At 54.2% G+C, this 18128-nt stretch overlaps 9 protein-coding genes across 9 annotated transcripts; 4 read left to right on the plus strand and 5 right to left on the minus strand.

Annotated features, from left to right (window-relative positions):
* Window positions 1-1650: 1650 nt before the first annotated feature.
* Window positions 1651-2575, plus strand: N657DRAFT_649721 (uncharacterized protein). The gene is made up of 2 exons (XM_062793784.1): window positions 1651-1761; window positions 1812-2575. The coding sequence occupies exons 1-2, from the start codon at window positions 1681-1683 to the stop codon at window positions 2367-2369; spliced, it is 639 nt and encodes a 212-aa protein (XP_062643715.1). The 5' UTR covers window positions 1651-1680; the 3' UTR covers window positions 2370-2575.
* Window positions 2576-3698: 1123 nt separating this feature from the next.
* N657DRAFT_626045 (uncharacterized protein) lies at window positions 3699-4374 on the plus strand (the record flags this gene model as incomplete). The annotated part of the gene is made up of 2 exons (XM_062790773.1): window positions 3699-3991; window positions 4042-4374. The coding sequence occupies exons 1-2, from the start codon at window positions 3935-3937 to the stop codon at window positions 4372-4374; spliced, it is 390 nt and encodes a 129-aa protein (XP_062643716.1). The 5' UTR covers window positions 3699-3934.
* A 147-nt stretch (window positions 4375-4521) lies between these two features.
* Window positions 4522-4782, minus strand: N657DRAFT_580798 (uncharacterized protein; the record flags this gene model as incomplete). Its single annotated transcript, XM_062789479.1, has 2 exons — window positions 4522-4580; window positions 4641-4782. 2 exons carry the CDS (start codon window positions 4780-4782, stop codon window positions 4522-4524), a joined length of 201 nt encoding a protein of 66 aa, XP_062643717.1.
* Window positions 4783-6367: 1585 nt separating this feature from the next.
* Window positions 6368-7436, minus strand: N657DRAFT_649723 (uncharacterized protein). Its single transcript, XM_062793785.1, has 3 exons — window positions 6921-7436; window positions 6632-6863; window positions 6368-6575 (listed from the first exon to the last, which is right to left on the minus strand). Exons 1-2 carry the CDS (start codon window positions 7181-7183, stop codon window positions 6719-6721), a joined length of 408 nt encoding a protein of 135 aa, XP_062643718.1. The 5' UTR covers window positions 7184-7436; the 3' UTR covers window positions 6368-6575; window positions 6632-6718.
* Window positions 7437-8284: 848 nt separating this feature from the next.
* Window positions 8285-9784, minus strand: N657DRAFT_649724 (methyltransferase domain-containing protein). Its single transcript, XM_062793786.1, has 4 exons — window positions 9546-9784; window positions 9427-9495; window positions 8938-9377; window positions 8285-8886 (listed from the first exon to the last, which is right to left on the minus strand). The coding sequence occupies exons 1-4, from the start codon at window positions 9636-9638 to the stop codon at window positions 8427-8429; spliced, it is 1062 nt and encodes a 353-aa protein (XP_062643719.1). The 5' UTR covers window positions 9639-9784; the 3' UTR covers window positions 8285-8426.
* Window positions 9785-11241: 1457 nt separating this feature from the next.
* N657DRAFT_244672 (uncharacterized protein) lies at window positions 11242-12768 on the minus strand. Its single transcript, XM_062786399.1, has 3 exons — window positions 12340-12768; window positions 11994-12215; window positions 11242-11947 (listed from the first exon to the last, which is right to left on the minus strand). The coding sequence occupies exons 1-3, from the start codon at window positions 12512-12514 to the stop codon at window positions 11364-11366; spliced, it is 981 nt and encodes a 326-aa protein (XP_062643720.1). The 5' UTR covers window positions 12515-12768; the 3' UTR covers window positions 11242-11363.
* A 1823-nt stretch (window positions 12769-14591) lies between these two features.
* On the plus strand, window positions 14592-15690 carry N657DRAFT_649729 (uncharacterized protein). The gene is made up of 2 exons (XM_062793787.1): window positions 14592-15185; window positions 15243-15690. The coding sequence occupies exons 1-2, from the start codon at window positions 14635-14637 to the stop codon at window positions 15667-15669; spliced, it is 978 nt and encodes a 325-aa protein (XP_062643721.1). The 5' UTR covers window positions 14592-14634; the 3' UTR covers window positions 15670-15690.
* A 135-nt stretch (window positions 15691-15825) lies between these two features.
* Window positions 15826-16882, plus strand: N657DRAFT_244972 (uncharacterized protein). The gene is made up of 2 exons (XM_062786401.1): window positions 15826-16020; window positions 16078-16882. The coding sequence occupies exons 1-2, from the start codon at window positions 15991-15993 to the stop codon at window positions 16873-16875; spliced, it is 828 nt and encodes a 275-aa protein (XP_062643722.1). The 5' UTR covers window positions 15826-15990; the 3' UTR covers window positions 16876-16882.
* Window positions 16883-17373: 491 nt separating this feature from the next.
* Window positions 17374-17685, minus strand: N657DRAFT_658765 (uncharacterized protein; the record flags this gene model as incomplete). The annotated part of the gene is made up of 3 exons (XM_062794924.1): window positions 17374-17454; window positions 17505-17618; window positions 17668-17685. 3 exons carry the CDS (start codon window positions 17683-17685, stop codon window positions 17374-17376), a joined length of 213 nt encoding a protein of 70 aa, XP_062643723.1.
* Window positions 17686-18128: the final 443 nt, after the last annotated feature.

Consider the following 18128-nt stretch of genomic DNA (forward strand, 5'->3'; position numbering starts at 1 on the left):
GACATGTCGACCAGAGCGAATAGGGGCCGTTGGGGCCGAATCTGGCAGATCCCGGCGTTCACAAGCGTCAGAGAAACCAACCTCATCCGGCTGGCGGGCTCACAGAGACGTTGGAGAGCTGTCTGCTCCACCAGGGGTTCAGAGAGGCACTTTCTTGGCAACCAAGGGGTTGGGGAGTGTCTGCCAAGGGGCTGGAGAACCCGAAAACAGGGACCCCCCCCTCCCCCCGGGGCCCCCCGCGCTAGCTCACCCTAGCTGTCCTTCGGTCGATGGGCGTGCAGATATCCGCGACATGCATGCAGCAAGCAGGTGCCGCACACGTCAGGTCAGCCCATGGGATTTTCAATCCTACCCCAGGGGGTGTAAACTGATGGAATGGCTTGGACGCCTGCCTTCATGCCATCTCCCTGTTGGTGGGGAGCCCCTGTCACCGCAGCCAACTGCCAATATTCATCAGAACTGGTCGTCACTAGGCAACTCCTCAGCTCACGAAACACAACGCCATCGCATCAGCATCGCCATCCCTTCCGTCAATGATGGAAAATAAAACAGCCAGTGTTCGCTACGGGTGCAAACCTAGTGTACGCTACTGGTCCCCTTGGAAAAAGAAGTTCCGGGTAGGCCCTGCTTGGAGCAGTTACGATTTCGCACTTCGGTATCTTCACCAAGGATTCAAGCTTCTGTGGCTGGACGAGGTCTGCGAATTCCACGTTGATCACTGGAAGATCGGCAACTCGAATGTCTCTCTTACAACCTTCGGAGAAATGCTTCTCAACTCAGACCCCGAACTATCCATCGAATCGCTGACTGAAGTCCACTTTTGCCCCAGCGACGCAACGTCTCTTTGGAGAATCAGTTATAGGAACGCCTCTGCTACAAGCTTTGGAGAGAAACTTCTCGGCCTGGACCCTGAATTCTCTCTCGAATCACTTGCTCGACCCACACTTTTCTAGATGACCTGGCGGCTCTTCGATCCTTCTTTGCATCCGAATCTCTTCGGCAGAGACTGATCGAGTACCCTTACCGAGAAAAGAGCATCTACGGGCTCTACTCTTGGAAGTTCGAAAGTGATCCGGTGGATGATGATGAGCCACAGAGGGTATTGGTTCTTGCGATGTGGGCTGGCGGAGAACGGCTGTCATGGGAAACCGAGGAGATGCTACACAAGCATGAGAAGGATATGCTCCTCAAGTTTTGGGAGGCAAGGGGTGGACGGGATGAAGCACTCCGTCGGCGGCGTAGGATTAGCGAGGACCGGCCTTTTCTTGTCCATCGTATTGTGCGGAGCCGGAAACTTCAAGGAAGACGGCAATATCTTATCGAGTGGGCGGGATATGCGCGGCCGACATGGACTGAAGGACCTGTCTCTCGGCCATTAATCCAGGAGTTCAAACGTAGACAGCGAAAGCGGGGGAGGGGATTCTAATATACTCCCTCAATTGAGTTCTACTTCGTTTCTCTCGTTTTGTATTCTCGGCTCTTGTTTCTTAGACTACTTTGGTGATTGGTAAGGAAGTTGCCAAGCCCCTGTAACTGAGATGTCAAAGGGGGGTTCGAGGCGAGGAACAGAAATACAAGGCAGCTATGCCGGCCTAAGCTACAAATATGCAGGATTCCCCCCCTTCCTCTCCTTTATTCTCTTTCGCTCTGCTTGTTACCAAATAACTTGCAGCAGCCACCATGGGAGGCTTCTATGTTCTCGACCCTTATACAGGGCAGAAGACAGTCGAAGACCTTGAAGAAGCTATCCGAAAATCAAAAGCAGGTCCACTTCCCAATAAGTGTCCTCCGCTAATGCTGACTATATATAGTGCGCTGTAAACTTCATGGGCCGGAAGACGATTTCACTCAGCGAGCACAAACTTGATCTTAGCGACGACACGAAGACAGTGGCGAAGATTGCAAGAAAGTACGGCATCAAGATTTACTACCATGATCTCGACGATGAGTTCCGCGGCTCTGAGGCTGGACAACTCGACAAGAGTTTCAAGATTCTTGACCCCTTTTCCCATATTGTTACCGGCGGAACGGTGACCTATCGACGTGGTGCCGTGGATACGGGGCTACGGTCGCATTACGACGCTGAGTGGCCGCTACTATGGAAGTCCCTTTATACATCTCGGTTGCGTGAAGCCTATTCTGCTCATGTCGTGGTTGCCGGGGAGGAGGACGACGATGGAAAATGGACGAGCTACGCTCACTACCCCTTTCTTCTGAAGGAGGCTCATTCAGCATGGCCGGCAGTAGCAATGCTTGTCTATCTCGTTAGGAACTTCCCCTTGGACAAGGAGGAGCAGGATAGCATAGAGAGTGTAGCTGGGGCGCTGGACAAACACTTTCCGGGGTGGAGGACGTTGAAATTCCGGTGACCTGTGATCTTCCTACTCCTCGATAGGGCGTGAGCAAATCGCCCAAAAGAGCCTAGCTAGCCAGGTAGAGACAGGTCTTTGAGGGGACGCATCTATCTTGTAGCGAGGACCCGGTTGCTCCGACCTTCGAGCCGAGAGTTTCCAATGGCAAGCAAGCCACACTCTCCGACCCCCTGTTAGTGCAGACACTCTCCAACCCCCTGTTAGAGCAGACAGCTCCCTTAATGTCAGACAAGCCTCGGATCCACTGTTAGCGAAGACACTCTCCGATTCCCAGTACAGAGGCCCCGCGCCGCCACCGGCCCGCCACCAGATGTTGTTTCCCTCTTTGACATAGAGACTCCCTGCACCGAGCAGTTTCCCAACCCCCAACCTATCCTCCTTTTGGTGTTAGATGGCCGGCGTCTGGGCTGCAGGAGTGAGCGACTTGGCCCCGTCAATCCCCCACGACAGGGCGATAGCGGCGCGCTGCTCTACAGGGGGTTTGGACAGTGTTTGCGCTAGCATGTGGGCCTACACCAAGCGGCGCCTAGTGGGGCATTGCAGGGAGAGCTAAGCTGATGTTTACTGGAGGTCGGAGAGAGTCTGCGCTAACATGGGGTCAGAGGCTTGTCTGATATCTTGTCTGCTCTTACAGGGGATCGGAGAGTGAGGCTTGCTTGCCATTTGGAAACCCTTGGCTCCGTCACATAATCGCCGAGCAGTTTCCCAACCCCTGCAAGCTCAGTTCCGGGACAACGGTACCGGTACCTTGCCGATTCTGAGTGCTCACAAGGACCTACCCCAGGCCAGATCCCGCTTGGTGGAGCCCGCGCAACCATACAATTCCCCACGGCAGTGTGATAGCGGCGCGCGGCGGAGGGGTGCGGTCGGGGACGTGTGGGGATTGCGGCTCAAGTGGGGCCGTGGCGGCGGAGTGGGTCCCGCGTAAGAATGCTGGGCGGGACCGGAAGCACCAACAAAGAGAAGAGCCTCCTTGAAGTTGGCCCCCGTCCCCCACGTGATGTCATGCACCGTACCAATGGCGCCGTTGACCAAGCCAGTGTCGGCTGATGGAGATTGCCCACGTCGGCGGCCTCCACCTCGTGGGCTCGGGGGCCGGTGTTCTCGGCAACCACTTGATAGCACGGCTCGTGAAGCCCCTCAAGATGCGTCAGGTTGTACTCGTTGACACGGCTGTTGAGACGGTAGCTGTCTGCTCCACCAGGGGTTTGGAGAGGCACTTCTTGGCAACCAACGATCTGTACCTGCTCTGCCAAGGGGCTGGAGAAGCCCAAAACAGGGCCCCCTTCCGCCGCGCTAGCTCACCCTGCAACTTGAGCGGCGTATCTGATCGATGCCTTGTTTTGAGCTCGATGTCCAGACGCTTGCTGCAGGACCTCAGGGCGGTCGACCTGGCCCATATAACCGGCCTGTGAAGGGGTCGGGCAAGATGGGTTTCTTCTCCCCAGAAGCCGCTTTCCGCACTCCTTAGCCAACGCCAAGACACCCACAGAGGCCGATTCTGTCAGAGGCACAAGCAAATCGAGAGACCCTGAATTTCTTTCAACTCCGATTCACGGCCCATGGCCTTCCCCGAAGCCTCCCCCAGGGGCTACCCTCGTACGGATGACATGGGCCAGGTCTCACTCACTGCCTGCGAGTCCTTGACGAATTGCTAACCCTTTCTTAGAGTGTCCTATCCAAAGCCCCAAGCCTAGATGCATTGATTGAACACTGCAAGGAAAAGGGTGAGAAGGTTGAAATAACGGGTCACGGGCCAGGTCAGAGCTCTGCAAGGAAGATTCGGGTACAGGGTGGAGGCAAGTACGTCAATGTCGAGGAAGACATCTTGAGCTCAACACCACTAGGGAGAGAGTTACTCCGCAATTGGGCTCATGGTCCGACTGGCAGCCGGTTTGTCGGCGTTGTGGATCATGGTGACGGACAAGGGGCATGGTGGGAGACGATATCGATATTGCTGAACCAACTTGCTCATCACTGTTTGGTATGTATTCGCAACTAGGAGAAGAAGCAGACGCTCTCGCGCCTCAGGATATTAAGCTGGCCTGGCATGTGTCTAAAGGGTCCCAAGTCCTCTACGTCTCTCAGCTGGAAGCGACGTTGTCGAGCCGCTATCCAACAGCAGCGGTAAACTTGCTTAATAATTCCGCTAATTGGGACGCTTGATCATGTACTCCCATGGACAGTCCTCCCTCGGCATGCACTCGCCTATACGGGATCATTAGAACTACGTCCCAGATATAATTGAGAGTACCTAAGAACACGTACCGCAAAGCTCCTCTGCTTTATCCTCAAAGTACGCGATGTTGGGTTGACACCTCTTGTGGGTGGTGGTGTAGTCCCGGCACCACTTGGAGGCAATCCACCGGAAGTGGCCGCACGAGTACTCTCGTTGTATATAATCGCACATGCCGAGTGCGTGAGAGTATTGGAGGGCTCGAGGCGCTGGCCAACGACGGGTAGTTTGAGAGATGCTAATAGTGGTAATGAAAAGACTTTGAGGTGCTGACGATGACAGACGGGAAGGGGAGCGTGTTGTTTATCTAAGTGCAAGGGAAGGAGAGGTTCGGGTCTTATGTAAATCGAGTATACTTCCAAGACCGAACTGGATATAGAGATGCGGATGTCTATGCCAGTCAATCCCCTCGGGGAGCACGGTTCGTGTGCTGGAACCTGACTTTTTACGCCCCTGCTCGCCGAAGGACATAGCTGCCCCAGGGTCAACAATGCCAAGGCAAGCAGCATCCACGAGCTGCAGGTGCCCCGCTGCCAAGCCGGGTATGTTCCCCAGGCCTGCGCTGGGGTTCCTGCACGCATCGACCAGGCGGTCATAGGGATCGAATTCGATCATGGCGGCTATCTGTTGGGCAAGGTCCCGTGCGTCCTCGATGCAGGAAGATATCCTGTAGGCGATGCGGTATAGTGGCAGCAGACGGGCAGCCACGGCAAGAGGAAGTTCAGGGTGCGGTCGGAAATCCGCTTAGTAGCATGCAGGTGACCTTCTGACTTTCCTGCACCGCGGTGCTAGGGCAGGAACTTTCTGGCTAACCATCGAAACCACTCCTACGGGGCTATCTCAGCTTGCTCAAATTGTTCGTTCAGGCCCCGGCGATAGCGCTGTGATCTCAGTTCGCCCGGGAGTATGGTTCAGGGAAAGCTCAGACAAGGGGTTGAAGTGTGTGCTCTGACAGGGGGGTCGGAGAATGAGGGCCTACACCAAGCGGCGCTTAGTGGGGCTTTGCAGGGAAGCTAAGCTGATGTTTGCTGGGGGTCGGAGAGGGTCTGGGTCAGAGGCTTGTCTGACATTTTGTCTGCTCTAACAGGGGGTCGGAGAGTGTGGCTTGCTTGCACCCCCTGTTGGAGTAGACAGCTAAGGTGCCTACATTGGGACTCAGCTCGTAGTGTCCGGAGCAGTGCTCGCGGCCATCCTGTCCTGGTTGAGGAAAAGTGATCGACTGTCGCACAGTGTTGAATTCATCGTGATAGTAGAGGGACGGCGTGAAGGATATTTCGTACAAATCACCAAGGATTTGTGACCTGGGGGCTACTCCGCTCTGGCACCGAGACAGGATAGCCTTCCCGGTCGGGGCCCACTCTGGTCAAGAGGTTCGGAAGGTCTTCACTTTCCTCCTGACAACAACGTCCCTGCCGTTGTTCAAGCTCTGGAATGCCCACGCCCGCTTATTACAACACATCCATTGTACATCTCATTGCGGATCTTGATGGATGAAGAAAGAAGGGAGCCTCGCCCTGAGCGAAGCCCGCATGCAAACCGGCGGAACCATACCACCATTAGGTCCATGGAGGGCAGCTTTCGCCGCTTGACGCAAAGCGTTGAGGAGCAGGAAGCCTACAAATCGACCATGATCAATTTCTACCATAGCATGAGTTTGCCACTGCAGCGAGACTTACGGGAGTGCAAATCACTTCCATCTCTTCAAACGTAAGTCCTAGCGCTTTCTATGTGAGGGGAGGAATTTGACAATTTCTCGCAGATACCGGTGACCGGCCGTACATGTGCATGAGATGTTGATAAAGGAGGCCTTCTTCTTGAAATTGAAGTTGCATTGTGCCCGTGCCAAGTCCGTGCCGTGCCAAGTGCTACATAGAAGATTCGTCCTTGTCTTCCTCTTCAATGTTATCCTTAGAGAAAAAGTTTGTGACAATATTGTCGGGGGTACGAAGACCATGCAAGTACTATCTGTGGGAATTTAGTTTGTACTGTGATGTATCTTGAATGTAGGAAGGCTACCCTACCTATTTCGTTTTTTGTATACCTTCCTTCGTTCCAGGCGACCTGGAAGAGCTCCTCGACAATACGCTTTTTCTTTGCGTTGCTCGGCCTCTTAGTATCTCCGAAGAAATCCGAAAGCGACTCGGAGTCGATGGCGGCGGTCTTCAGTCTCTCGATGTCGATATCCGGCTCCCTGATGTCGGGATGTTGGTTCTTGCTGACCAATCTCAGGATACAGGCTAGAAGATGGGCGCGCTATATCTCCTGATCAGACGCTGTACCTGAATAGAACCCAATAGGGCAAGTGTATACCTTCGTCCGACTGGTCTGCCGGGTCAATATAGCGCACCCTGTCCTTCGGCCACCATCCTGGGGCGGAACTGTCGCTGCCAGTGTACAGGTTCGGTGCCATCAGCTTCACAAAAGCCTTTGCAATCTCCTCGCAAGCGGTTTGCGGGATGGATTTAAGGCGCTGCTTGTAAAATCCGAACACTGCCATGTCGTCGCCGATCACAAGGCTCACCTTGCTCCAAGAGATGACACAAGGCGCGTCATCGTCCATGTGGAGGCGCGACATGCTTGGCTTGGACTGTTTTCTGTGTCTGGTGTCTTAGGGGCTCCGAATCAGAAGGAGATAGGAAGTGTAAAGTTGACTGGCCTAAAGTTGACAGAGAGGACAAGGAGAATTTGCCTGCGGAGGATGAAGACAACAGCTGGCTGGGCGCAGAGGAGAAGTCCACTGGACCCGAGACAGCAAAGGGAGGGCTCGCATGCGCCTCCCGGAAGGAGCCAATTCTTGTGGCGACCGGTGGTCGGTAACCTGCAGGGGTGGAGGCGTGGAGCATGATCAAGGGGCACTCGATTGAGTAACCGACCCCGTCCCTGTTTGATATCTTCTGCTCGTGCTGGCTTCAGACATGCAACAAGGGGCCCAGCCTGCAGTACCCGGCCTAGCAAAAAGGGAGACGTGCATACGCCGGTGTAGTCTGGCGTAGCTGCAGTCGTGTCTGTCCTGCTGGGGTGCTCGAGCCAGGCCCGTTGAGCCCAAGCCCGGGCATGGCTGGGTGCAGAGGCACCGGGACGGCAGGTGACAGGCGCAACAGGAGCTGGCCCGCGGGCAGGGTACCAGGGAGCACACCGAGACGAGCGTATATATTCATACCCCTCTCATAGCATACGCCTCGCCACTCAAATCTCCTCCCTGATAGGTCGGAGCTTCTCGGCCCTGTGCCTGCCCATGCAGGGGCGCCGAGGTACTTCCCGGGCATTGCTCGAGCTCCGCCGAGTTGGCGATGTGAATGACCCGGACGACGCAGAATACAGGCGCTTGCAGCAGATCCAAGCCAGGAAATTGCCCAGAGCGCTCTGTCACCCCGAGTTTACGGGACTTCTCCCTTATGCTCTCTTCTGAAGATGGTTGCCAAACCCATCAACATTGACATCCACGAAGACCGAAAGTACGAGTTCAACAACAAGTATTTTTTCATAGCCCTCGGATCAGGGAAGGTTCTCTACCCAAGCTACATGGTATGTGCTATCCTCTTTGAAATGTCCCTCCAGGCTTCTAAACGTTCAAGGCTCGTGCAGATCGGGGGGGCGAAGGGGAATGGTACGGCAGATCTTTACCGGAGGGTGTTGAATTCCGGCTGTTGGGTGACGCTTTGGAGTCAGACAATGAAGGGTTTGTGATTAAAAGTATAGAACTAGAGAACCAAGGTGATCATGGAGATAATGACAAGGAGTGAGTTGCTGATGGACTGGCCCCGGGGCCAAGTCCACACAGACATCGAAAAGGCAAGAAAGTAGGAAACGCAGCGCTACTAGGCCTCTCCCAAAGGCTTCATCCCGAATGCTGTTAGGACAGGAAAGTACGCATGGACCCGGGGGTTCTGGAATTCTTTGCGGACCAAAGCGCATAGTATCGAGACTTCTTTAGCATCCCAACCCAGGCCGTGCATAAGCAAAGCAGTAGAGATAGTTTCAAGCTCTCTCCCAAAGGTCAATTGAGACCAGCGCCCGAGCTCCCTCAGTTTGCGGTTTTTCGCCCAGCCATTCGTAGGCCACTTCTGTTCAACAACATCGACATGCGTAAAGCCCACTTCAACAAGCATCTGTCGATACCGAGAGGCAAGATGGATGGGCCGGCCCATGTTGTCGGCGGCTCCGGCAAGAAGTCTTGCCCAGGTGAGCAGTGGGGAATCACCCTCGAGAGTCCCGTCATCACACTTGAGCGTAAGGAGTATGTCCTTGACCTCGAAAAACCCGCCAGGTTGTAGATGTCTAGCGCGCGCAACGTTAGTCAAGCAATATAGATTTATAGGGGTACCATACTGAAACGCCTGCTCGAAGATGTTTATAGGATCTTTAAAGCATCCACCCAGCATGCGACCGTGGATAAAGTCAAAGGGTTGGCCCCACGTCCACTCCAATTCGGCATCGTCGATCTGGAACTCGCAGTTTGGAGGCACCAAGTTGGGCTGGATAGGCGAGATATCCACGCCTATCACATACGCTTCCGGATGCTCATCAGCAAACTCGATAGCCCATATGCCAGTGCCGGTGCCAATGTCAAGGACACGTTGAAAAACCTCTTGAGGACAGAGGAGTAGTTTTTCGTCGTGTGACACTCGCCACTGCTCGTGAAGCATGTCGAGGCGCTCCTGCTCTTGCTCGTCGTTGGGCAGCGGGTACTTGTCGGGATCGTGGTATTTGCGACCTTCCTCTTCGACGACGGGTATATCACCGGGCAAAGTGCATGTCGACTCTCCATCCTGGGTCCATCATCAGTCAAGATGCCATGAGCAGGGGAAGGCGTCGCACCAAATCATCGATTGCGGAGTCCGTGCCACCGCCGCCGGACACCATGCTTGTGGCCGTTGACTCATCGTCCTACATATCTGCTATCAGCAGAGTCTTAGCTGGTGGGAGGAAATGCGTACGCTCGCAAGATCTGTGCCATCGTCCCACAACGGCTCTAGGGTATCAGTTCGTAAGGACTCCCCAGCGAGTGGCGGAGTGTGCTCTTCGGCCATGGTGGGATATTATTGAGGCACCGAAGGGGAACCGTGACGGTCAATGTCAGCGAGGATGTCATCGAGAACGTCGCCGAAAACATCAGGGAAACAATGAACACAAGCAGCAGGAAAAGACAACAAGGGTTGTAAACAATTATACCTCACCCTCTGCAAGGTCGGCAGCAAGATCGCCAAACTACCCTGTCATATGCCTGACTGTGGAAACCGTCGGGGATACAGTGGGGACCCTGTCCAATGCTGCATCTGCCACCATTCCCAATCCGCTGCCACCGCGCGCCGCTATCACCCTGCCGTGGGATTGATGGTTGCGCGAGCTCCACCCCAAGTGGGATCCGGCCTGGGTCTTGTATGGATGGTACATGTAGGTACTTGTAAGCACTCAGGATCGGCAGGGTACCGGTTCCGTTGTCCCGGAACTGAGAGGAAAACTTCCGAGAGTGATCCACACAGCTCTTCGCCAGTTACCCGTCCAGGTCGCCAGCCATCCAACACCAAAGCACAAGCAAGCCACCCTCTCCAAACCCCTGAGCAGACAGGTTCCCTGATGTCAGACGAGCCTCTGCCCCCTGCAGCGCAGACACTCTCCAACCCCCTGTTAAGAGCAGACAGGTTCCCCAAAATGTCAGACAAGCCTCTGGAACCCTGTTGGAGCACACACTTCAACCCCTCCCCTGTCGAACAAGACACACCCCCATACTCCCTGGCAACCTGAGATCACAACTCTAGCGCCGGGGCCAGAACGAAGAATTTGAGCAAGCCGAGAGGGCGCCATAGGAGTGGTTTCGATAGGCAGCCAAGAAGTTCCCTGCAAAGCCCCACCTTTCGCCGCTCCTGTATGGTAAGCCTTGCTGGCCGACCAATGGGAAGCATGACGACAGCAGCGACAAGGGCGAAAGAGTTGCATTGGTGTAACTTACAGAACTCAGCTCGACCTAAAAATCGTCGTCTGGAGGTGCTCCCTTGCGGCGTGCCCTCAATTTGCTCTCCTGTTGTCGTCAAAGATAGGTACATTGTATAACTACCTATGCACCATGGTGTCTCGGTCAAAAAGTGCAGGAATAAGCTGCAGCGACAGCCTTGTCGGCTTTGCCACTACAAAAGACGTCATCAAAACACCAAGTGCACCTGCGTTTTAAAACTTCGCACCTCTACCTCGATGCTCGAAGTTTGTCGATGGACTGTCCGCGCTCCGACAACCGATGCCAGTTTGGACATCTGACAGGGTGTCACATGACAACGCAAGCGACTTTTCCCGACAGTTTATCCACAATCTGCTGTGCCCCGCACAATGACCAATGCCCCTCCATTGAAACGGGCTGCGAGGAGATCTCGTCTGGCGCAAATCGCGCAAACGTTGAGCACATCTACCAGCACTCAGACTTCATCAGACAGCGCTGTTCTGGACATTTTGGGAAGCTTGATATTGTAACCATGCCTCTGGTACGTGCTTCTTGCCTGTTGCTCTGCTGCTATTGCTGATTTCGAAAGGGGGACAACGCACTACGCGGAATATACGAAGCTATCCCGTACAAGGTTTTTCCGGCGGTGGAGACGGAGAGAGTGATATGGTGGCAACCTCAGAATTCTTTTGGCAACGGGAAGATTAAAATTGGGGAGGAGGAGCTTTCTATGGAAGCTTTACGAAAAGAAGATCGAAAGGCTGTCCCGGCGGGGCAAACTGTCACAGTGGGTTCGATGGATGTTAAGTTTGAATGAAGACTGCTATATAAATATACCAGCTAGCATCGACCCGACGTGAACAGACTCTGGATGAGGGAGTACCACTATCTTCATCTGGCAAACTTGCTGGACCTCGACAGACACGCCAGGAACATTCCCGAGGATCGTGCGCACCCGGTCAGCCGCATAGGCGCAAGATTGTTCATCAGCTCTGCCGAGACAAATATCCATCTCAGTGGCCATGTCGTCGTAGATATAAAAGTTTGCAATGGCAGAATAGCCGCGACCGCCCACGAACTCTTGCTTCGACTTTGCCATGGCGGAAATAAGACCCACTCCAGGAAAAGCCGCCTCGAACATGTCGCTGGATGGCCTAAAGAGAATATGTACGACGCTCCTTTCGGGCTGCGGATCGGCGGTTGGCAGAGCGGGGAGAGGATGGGAGGCGCGGGAGTCGATGCCGTGCGGCTGGGACGTCGGGCTCTCGCAAGGGCTGCGAGTCCAGTTCCCGTCGCCGTGTGGGGTTGGCGGCGGGGCCTGACCGAGTCCTGGTTGAATGAGGAACGGGGCAGCGGCGCGGAGATCGGACGATATAACGGGCGCTTGAAAGGCGACAGATGAAGCATCTGGCTGTGTCAGCTTATGGCGGAAGAATTGCATAGGCAACCCTACCATCTGCCTCCACTCTCGGCCGTTTATGGCTCGACCTGGGCACCGGGAGGGCGTCTTGAGAATCCGTGGAAGTGGTACCGGCGTAGGGCTCGCCAGTGCCCGAAGGTTGCGCTGCCATCGGCGTAGCGGAGGCAGGGGCGGGGACGGCGGAGGCCGGAGGAGCCCCAGATCCCGGCGCATCGTCCAAATCCCCGGCAGCCCGCTGGATAGCATCAACAGCGTCTAGATCCTCGTCAGTAGCGATGTAGTATAAAAGTGGGAAGCCGTACCATTGCGGAACTTCCAGTATACAGCGCTGCTACTGACAACCCCGAGCGACGCGTTCCACAGGTCTAGGTTGTTGTACCAACATGTCTCCGAGATGAGACTCGGGGCTTTGGTACAAAGCGCCTTGATAGCGGAGGTGGAGTTGGCCCTGATGTCTCTGAGCCGAATAAGTACACCGAGAGCAACAAGCGTTGCGGAGTCCAGCTGTTGGAAGGCGTGTTTTTTCGGTTTGTCTCCGTACTTGACGCGACCATGGCCGAATACGAATGTGATGAATGTGCGGGCGTTGTGGATGTCAATCCTCTCGAGAGAGCGATCCTTCGGATGGCGTAAAAGTGCTGCGTGGATAATTCGTTGAGCTCTGTCACTGCTGTCCGCCATCTGGGTTGCGAAGTGCTGCTGAACAGGGGAGTGAGGAGGTGTCGGAACGAAGCTGCCTTGATGGCTGCATTCAACGGACCTCGGTGGTTGATTGGTGCCGTCGTCGTCTTCGTTGATGGAAGTGGTAGGCGTAATAGGCTGAAGTGGCTGGGCGACCTTTAGCAGTTCGGCACTGCGGTAGGCCTCGAATTCGTCAAAGGCGTTGAAATCTTCGTCGGGCTCAGCCAACAGCTCCTTGGTGCCCTGGAAGTATGGGAGTAGGCCGTGGATGGCCATGGTAGCCGTAAACTCCCGGTCCCAGGAGGGCCAATCGGCAGGCCCGTTGAGGATGACAATGGTCTTGGGCGTGGCTTCAGTGGAAGACGACATCGTAGGTTGGGAATGGAGGGCGACAGTCGGTCGTCGTTAGATGGGTTCCGTTCGGTAGCTCAATGGGTGGTCGAGCGTTGCGCAGCGAAGCGTTGCAAAATGAGACTCTTAATTGTTGGAACCTGCAGGGCGACGACCGCTGAGATATGCGTTGGAAGAAGCTATTCCCAGTCAAAGCAGTGTATCGATTTCTTAAGGTGGTAAAAAGTGATTGATTTTTCATGCTGTTGATGGGCATGGGAGAGGACTAAGTATGTAAGGAAGAGGGGTTGCAGTGCTGGCACCAATCAACCACCGAGGTCCGTTGAATGCAGCCATCAAGGCAGCTTCGTTCCGACAGGAGGAAGCGGTGAAGTTGACGGGGTATCTCCAACGTCGTCTGCCACGACAGGGAGCTGGATAACACACACTTACACGTGTAGTTGTCCAGCCCCCGGTTAGAACAGGCACGCTCGAAGACCCTGTCGGAGCAGACACCAGCCAACACTCTGCCGATCTCATGGGTCAAGCCTGGCATGCATACGATATCTCTGGGGGTCGGCGGGGCTTGGCGGAATTGGGTTCAGGAGCTTTATCCTTGCGCGCACAACACGCAGCCTAGCTCCAAGGGCTGGGTCGCTCATCATTCTCGTTCCCTGTGTACTAACCTTTTCAGTACATGACACTACCTTGGTGGGACTGCAATATCCTGGTTGCTTTATGCACCATGTTGCCTCTGTGCAGACTGCCGCTGCCGATTTCAGAGCATTCTCCAAAACGACAGAGGTGCAGATCAGACGATGCCAGACTCAGCTTGAAGTACCTGTTGCGGTCGTGATGTGTTTACCTCGCCGCCCTTGTCTTTCTTGCTACCCACTTGGGTGGTGGGAAGTTTGGGTGAGAAACCATCGTTTATGGGCCTGTCATATCACCACGTTGAGACCCAGCTCGCACGTGCGCTCCACATAACTTAGACAGTGTCGGGAGCAGTGCTCGCGACAATCCTGTCTCCGTTGAGGAAAAGTGATCAACTGTTACACAGTGTTGATCATCTTGCTGAGGGGTGTGAACAAGAGTAAGCAAAAAATGAGGGGGTGAGCAAGCGTGAGCAAATAACGACAGCTAGAGCAGGCGTGAAGGGAAGACGGGCATACTGCTGTGTCACAGCCCAGCTGCGAGTGTCAAACCACTCACCCTAGGCGTGTGGACAGTCCAGGAAATTCTCGATGTGTAGCCGTGCATGCCGATGCTGCAGGCGATGCCTCGTATGTCCCTGGACTCTTCAAGCGGGGGCAGGTAGACTTCTTGGCAACCAGCGATGTGTCTGCTCTGACAAGGGGTTGGAGGGTTAATCATCATGTCCTCGACCAATCATGCTCTCTGCCACAAAGGCGCCTTACAAACACATGAGATTGGGACGGGGACTGTCCTTTTTGTTCGCGGCCGAAGAGCGAGCGCCCCAGAGTCTCTTTACGCCCTTGACCGGGCTTCGTTGGTGATTGGGCCCTTCAGCTCAGTGCATGTCTTCACCTATAAATGTGGGACTCCCCTCTTTGCTCTCTTGTTCTTAAGAAGCCAATCCTTGATCACTTTTATCTATCACCAATTCACTATCGCGCTTTGCTTTCATTCTCAGCATCTCAGCATGGTCACTTTACGGGACCTTCTACTTCAACCTGCTTTCCCAGATGGCACTGCTGCATTTCACACCTTAACAGGAGCCGGTGAACCCAGTTTGTCCCACAAGAGCTGGGTAGCGGATTATCCGGAGGTTCTACCTCAAGCTCTTCGAATTTTTGAGAACCCTGACCAAGACACCATCAACACCATATTTGGTGACGAAAACGCTCTGGACCATCGTCTCTTAACCAAGGATGTGATGCCCCTCAACGACACAGTCGAATGGTTCCAGAAAGAGGGCGACAGTGTCAGGGCATTCTACACTCATATTTCACACCCCATCCAGCTCGCCTTCCATACCAACCTTGGCCCTCCATTCATCATCCAACGGTCAGAGTCAGGACCTCTTGGCCAAACCCAAGTCTCGCAGACCGTCGACTTCAGTTGGGGATGCGGAGAGTCTTCCCTTATGATAGGGGAGCTCAAGAGGCATGGGATAATCAACACTGGAGCATGGATCACAAGCCCAAGGCGGCCAGATGGCAATCGTGTTTGGCTCGGAAAGGAGTTGAGAGCGTAAGTACAATGAATAGTCTTAGAACAGGTTGAAGCACCTAGCTAACGGATGTACAGATACTGCCATAAATACAAGTGCTTCGCCGCGTCAGGATTTGATGGCCGACACCTCCTGATCCTCGTATTCCAGGCTCAAACTGTTCGACAAATCGGGGACCAAAACTGCCCAGTCACTGGCCTTCTTTTCGCACATGGCTGCCCAACATTGCAGTACGGCCTCTTCCGGACAGTGACCCAGCAGATTGGGAGAATGCAAGCTACTACGGCTCCGCCAGTGACCTTGGATGGTTATGTTCGCAGATTCAGGTATTGGTCAGGGGCACCTTATTGGGTGGATGGGAATAACGAGTATGAAGTACATCCTACCGGCTATATAAGAATGTTGGATGTGAGTGGCGCATGGTACTGGGCTCATCTAGATGGGCAGCCTGTTCTGTATGAGGATGGTGGGGTTGTTTGGGATACCGCTGGACTCGGGTTGTGATCTTGTAGCTTCCGACCCCCGTTTAGTTTGGTGCGAATAAAATGGCAGATTCTTTTCGTAAAGCCAAGAAGCAATCGGTGCGTGACCCTGCCGGGTGCCTGCAGCTGCACATGCACCCCGGACGCTGTCATAATAGTCCTATCGCGTTTGGGCTCTCCCCGAACAGCCCTGCTGAATGGTTGGTTTGCGGCAGGATCCCGTTTGTTTGCCTGTGTTACGTCCCTTTTGTTATATAAGCCTTGAACCCAATCCATCTCACCTCGTTTCTCTGTGTTTCGACTTAATTCTTATACCCTAACCCTAACTCTATGCCTCTGCAAGATGGAAGACAACGAAAACATCGAGATCAAGGTATATGCTCTGGCGTCTGAAGGCTCGTGGTGGCTCTCACTAATCCTGGTTAATTAGGACATACAATTCGGCTTCCGACGTTTTCAAGCACCTGCAAAACGAATCTACGCGAATCGACATGTCTTTCTCTTAGATGTCCCGCCAAATCCAATTGCTTCCTGGGTGTCCTCCTGGACGCCACAGCTCCTTCGCTCCTGGCTCGAGCGATTGTTGCCAGAGTGGTTCTTGCCGGCAACCGTCGTCCTAAAGGAGCGAAAACCCGAGAAGGCTGAAGAATACGAAAACGAGATTGATACATACCAACGGCTTTATCCACTCCAGGGCCAGTACATCCCACGAATGTTTGGTGAGGTTGCCAGCTACAACCCCAGCAAGACAAGATATCGGATCAGCAAGCGGCCAACTCCAGCTATCCTCTTGGAGAAAGTCGAAGGAGACTCACTACACAGTCTTCCACCCGAAGAGCTAGGGGATCCTCTCCTTCTAGATCAGCTTCAGGACATGTACCGCCTCCTTACGGAAAATGGGGTTGTTCATGGGGACGCCAAGCTTCACAACTTTCTGCGTGACAGGATGGGGAAGAGGATCGTTGCCATCGACTTCGAGCTTTCCCACCCTCTCCCTGACGACGTGACGAATGACAATGAGTTGGAAACTTTGATAATCGAGATTGAGCAACGAAGGGACGCACAGTCTATCGGCCCAGCACCCGGCTTCAGTACATGCTCCAAGAGTAATCTCCCTTCAAAAGACCAACTCCGCCCTGTCCAGTTTACGCCCGGGCGCCGCACGGAACCTACGAATTTTGCGGAATGGTGGGCCAGGTTGGCTTCCGTGCCATCGTCTGCTTCTTAGAGCATCACCCCCCTTACTTCTTTCCTATCCCTTGCGTTAGCAACAAAGCGAGCAAATGACGCCATCTGCGGGGCACGGCTCTGCCCAGGACCAGCCTTCCGAAAGCCCGGAGTCTGGAATGCAGCACACCCGAATCGCATTTCTCGGAGGCAGCTCTTGGTGCTGCCTGCGCGGGTACACGGGCGAGATGGACAGACGAGGGGTGGAGGTTTCTGAGGGAACGGAGATCCTGGTGAGGAAGAGAAAAAGGGAGAAACGGGGGGATACTGTTCAGGGATCCGAGAAGCAGGCAAGAGTTGAGTGAGGTAGCTGAAAGTGTAAAGATAGGGGGCATGTTTCACGGTGTGGACCCGCGCGACTGGCCTGTCACATCGCATTGCCACTGCAGCGAGATTTACGGGAATGCAAATCATTTCCATCTCTTCAAACGTAAGTCCTAGCGCTTTCTATGTGAGGGGAGGAATCCAGAGCGCCTATTTACGCACATTGAGAACTTGATCACCTCTCCGACTTGTTCCACCGTTTGTTCAGCTCATGGTACCAGTGCGGGCATTCCTTTGGTTTGCACTCTCCGCAACTCTCGATCCTGTTTTCCGTTAGAATGAGTCCGCTCACCAGCCCGTACACACATGCCTGTACTCGAAATGTGTCACGTTGGGCAGGCGGCATCTCTTGTGCGTATAAGTATAAGTTTGGCACCACTTTGACGCAATCCAACGGAAATGGCCGCAATAATATTCGCGCTGTACGCGTTAAAATAGGAATTCTAATTAGTGGGAGTGTACTACTTACCTGCGTGAAGTCACACATTGCTGGCTCCTGCGATTCGCCGTGGATTTGTACAATGTGTCCTGCAGGGAGGCATGAAGAGTTGAAGGGAGCACCGAGTGAGCAGACTTGAGGGAGCGAACTTGAGAGTAGGTATATATACAACCGACTCACGGAAGAGGTGGTATGGGGGTGTGTCTTGTTCGAGAGGAAAGGGGTTGAAGTGTGTGCTCTAACAGGGATCCAGCGACTTGTCTGACATTGGGGAACCTGTCTGCTCTAACAGGGGGTTGGAGAATGTCTGCGCTGCAGGGGGCCAGAGGTTCGTCTGACATTAGGGAACCTGTCTGCTCAGGGGGTTGGAGAGGTTGGCTTGCTTGTGCTTTGGTGTTGGATGGCCGGCGTCTGGACTGCAGGAGTGAGCGACCTGGCCCCGTCACTGGCAAAGAGCTGTGTGGATCACTCTCGCAAGTTGTCCTCCAAGC

Source organism: Parathielavia appendiculata (assembly GCF_033297405.1).
Source record: "Parathielavia appendiculata strain CBS 731.68 unplaced genomic scaffold N657scaffold_21, whole genome shotgun sequence".
NCBI lineage: Eukaryota > Fungi > Ascomycota > Sordariomycetes > Sordariales > Chaetomiaceae > Parathielavia > Parathielavia appendiculata.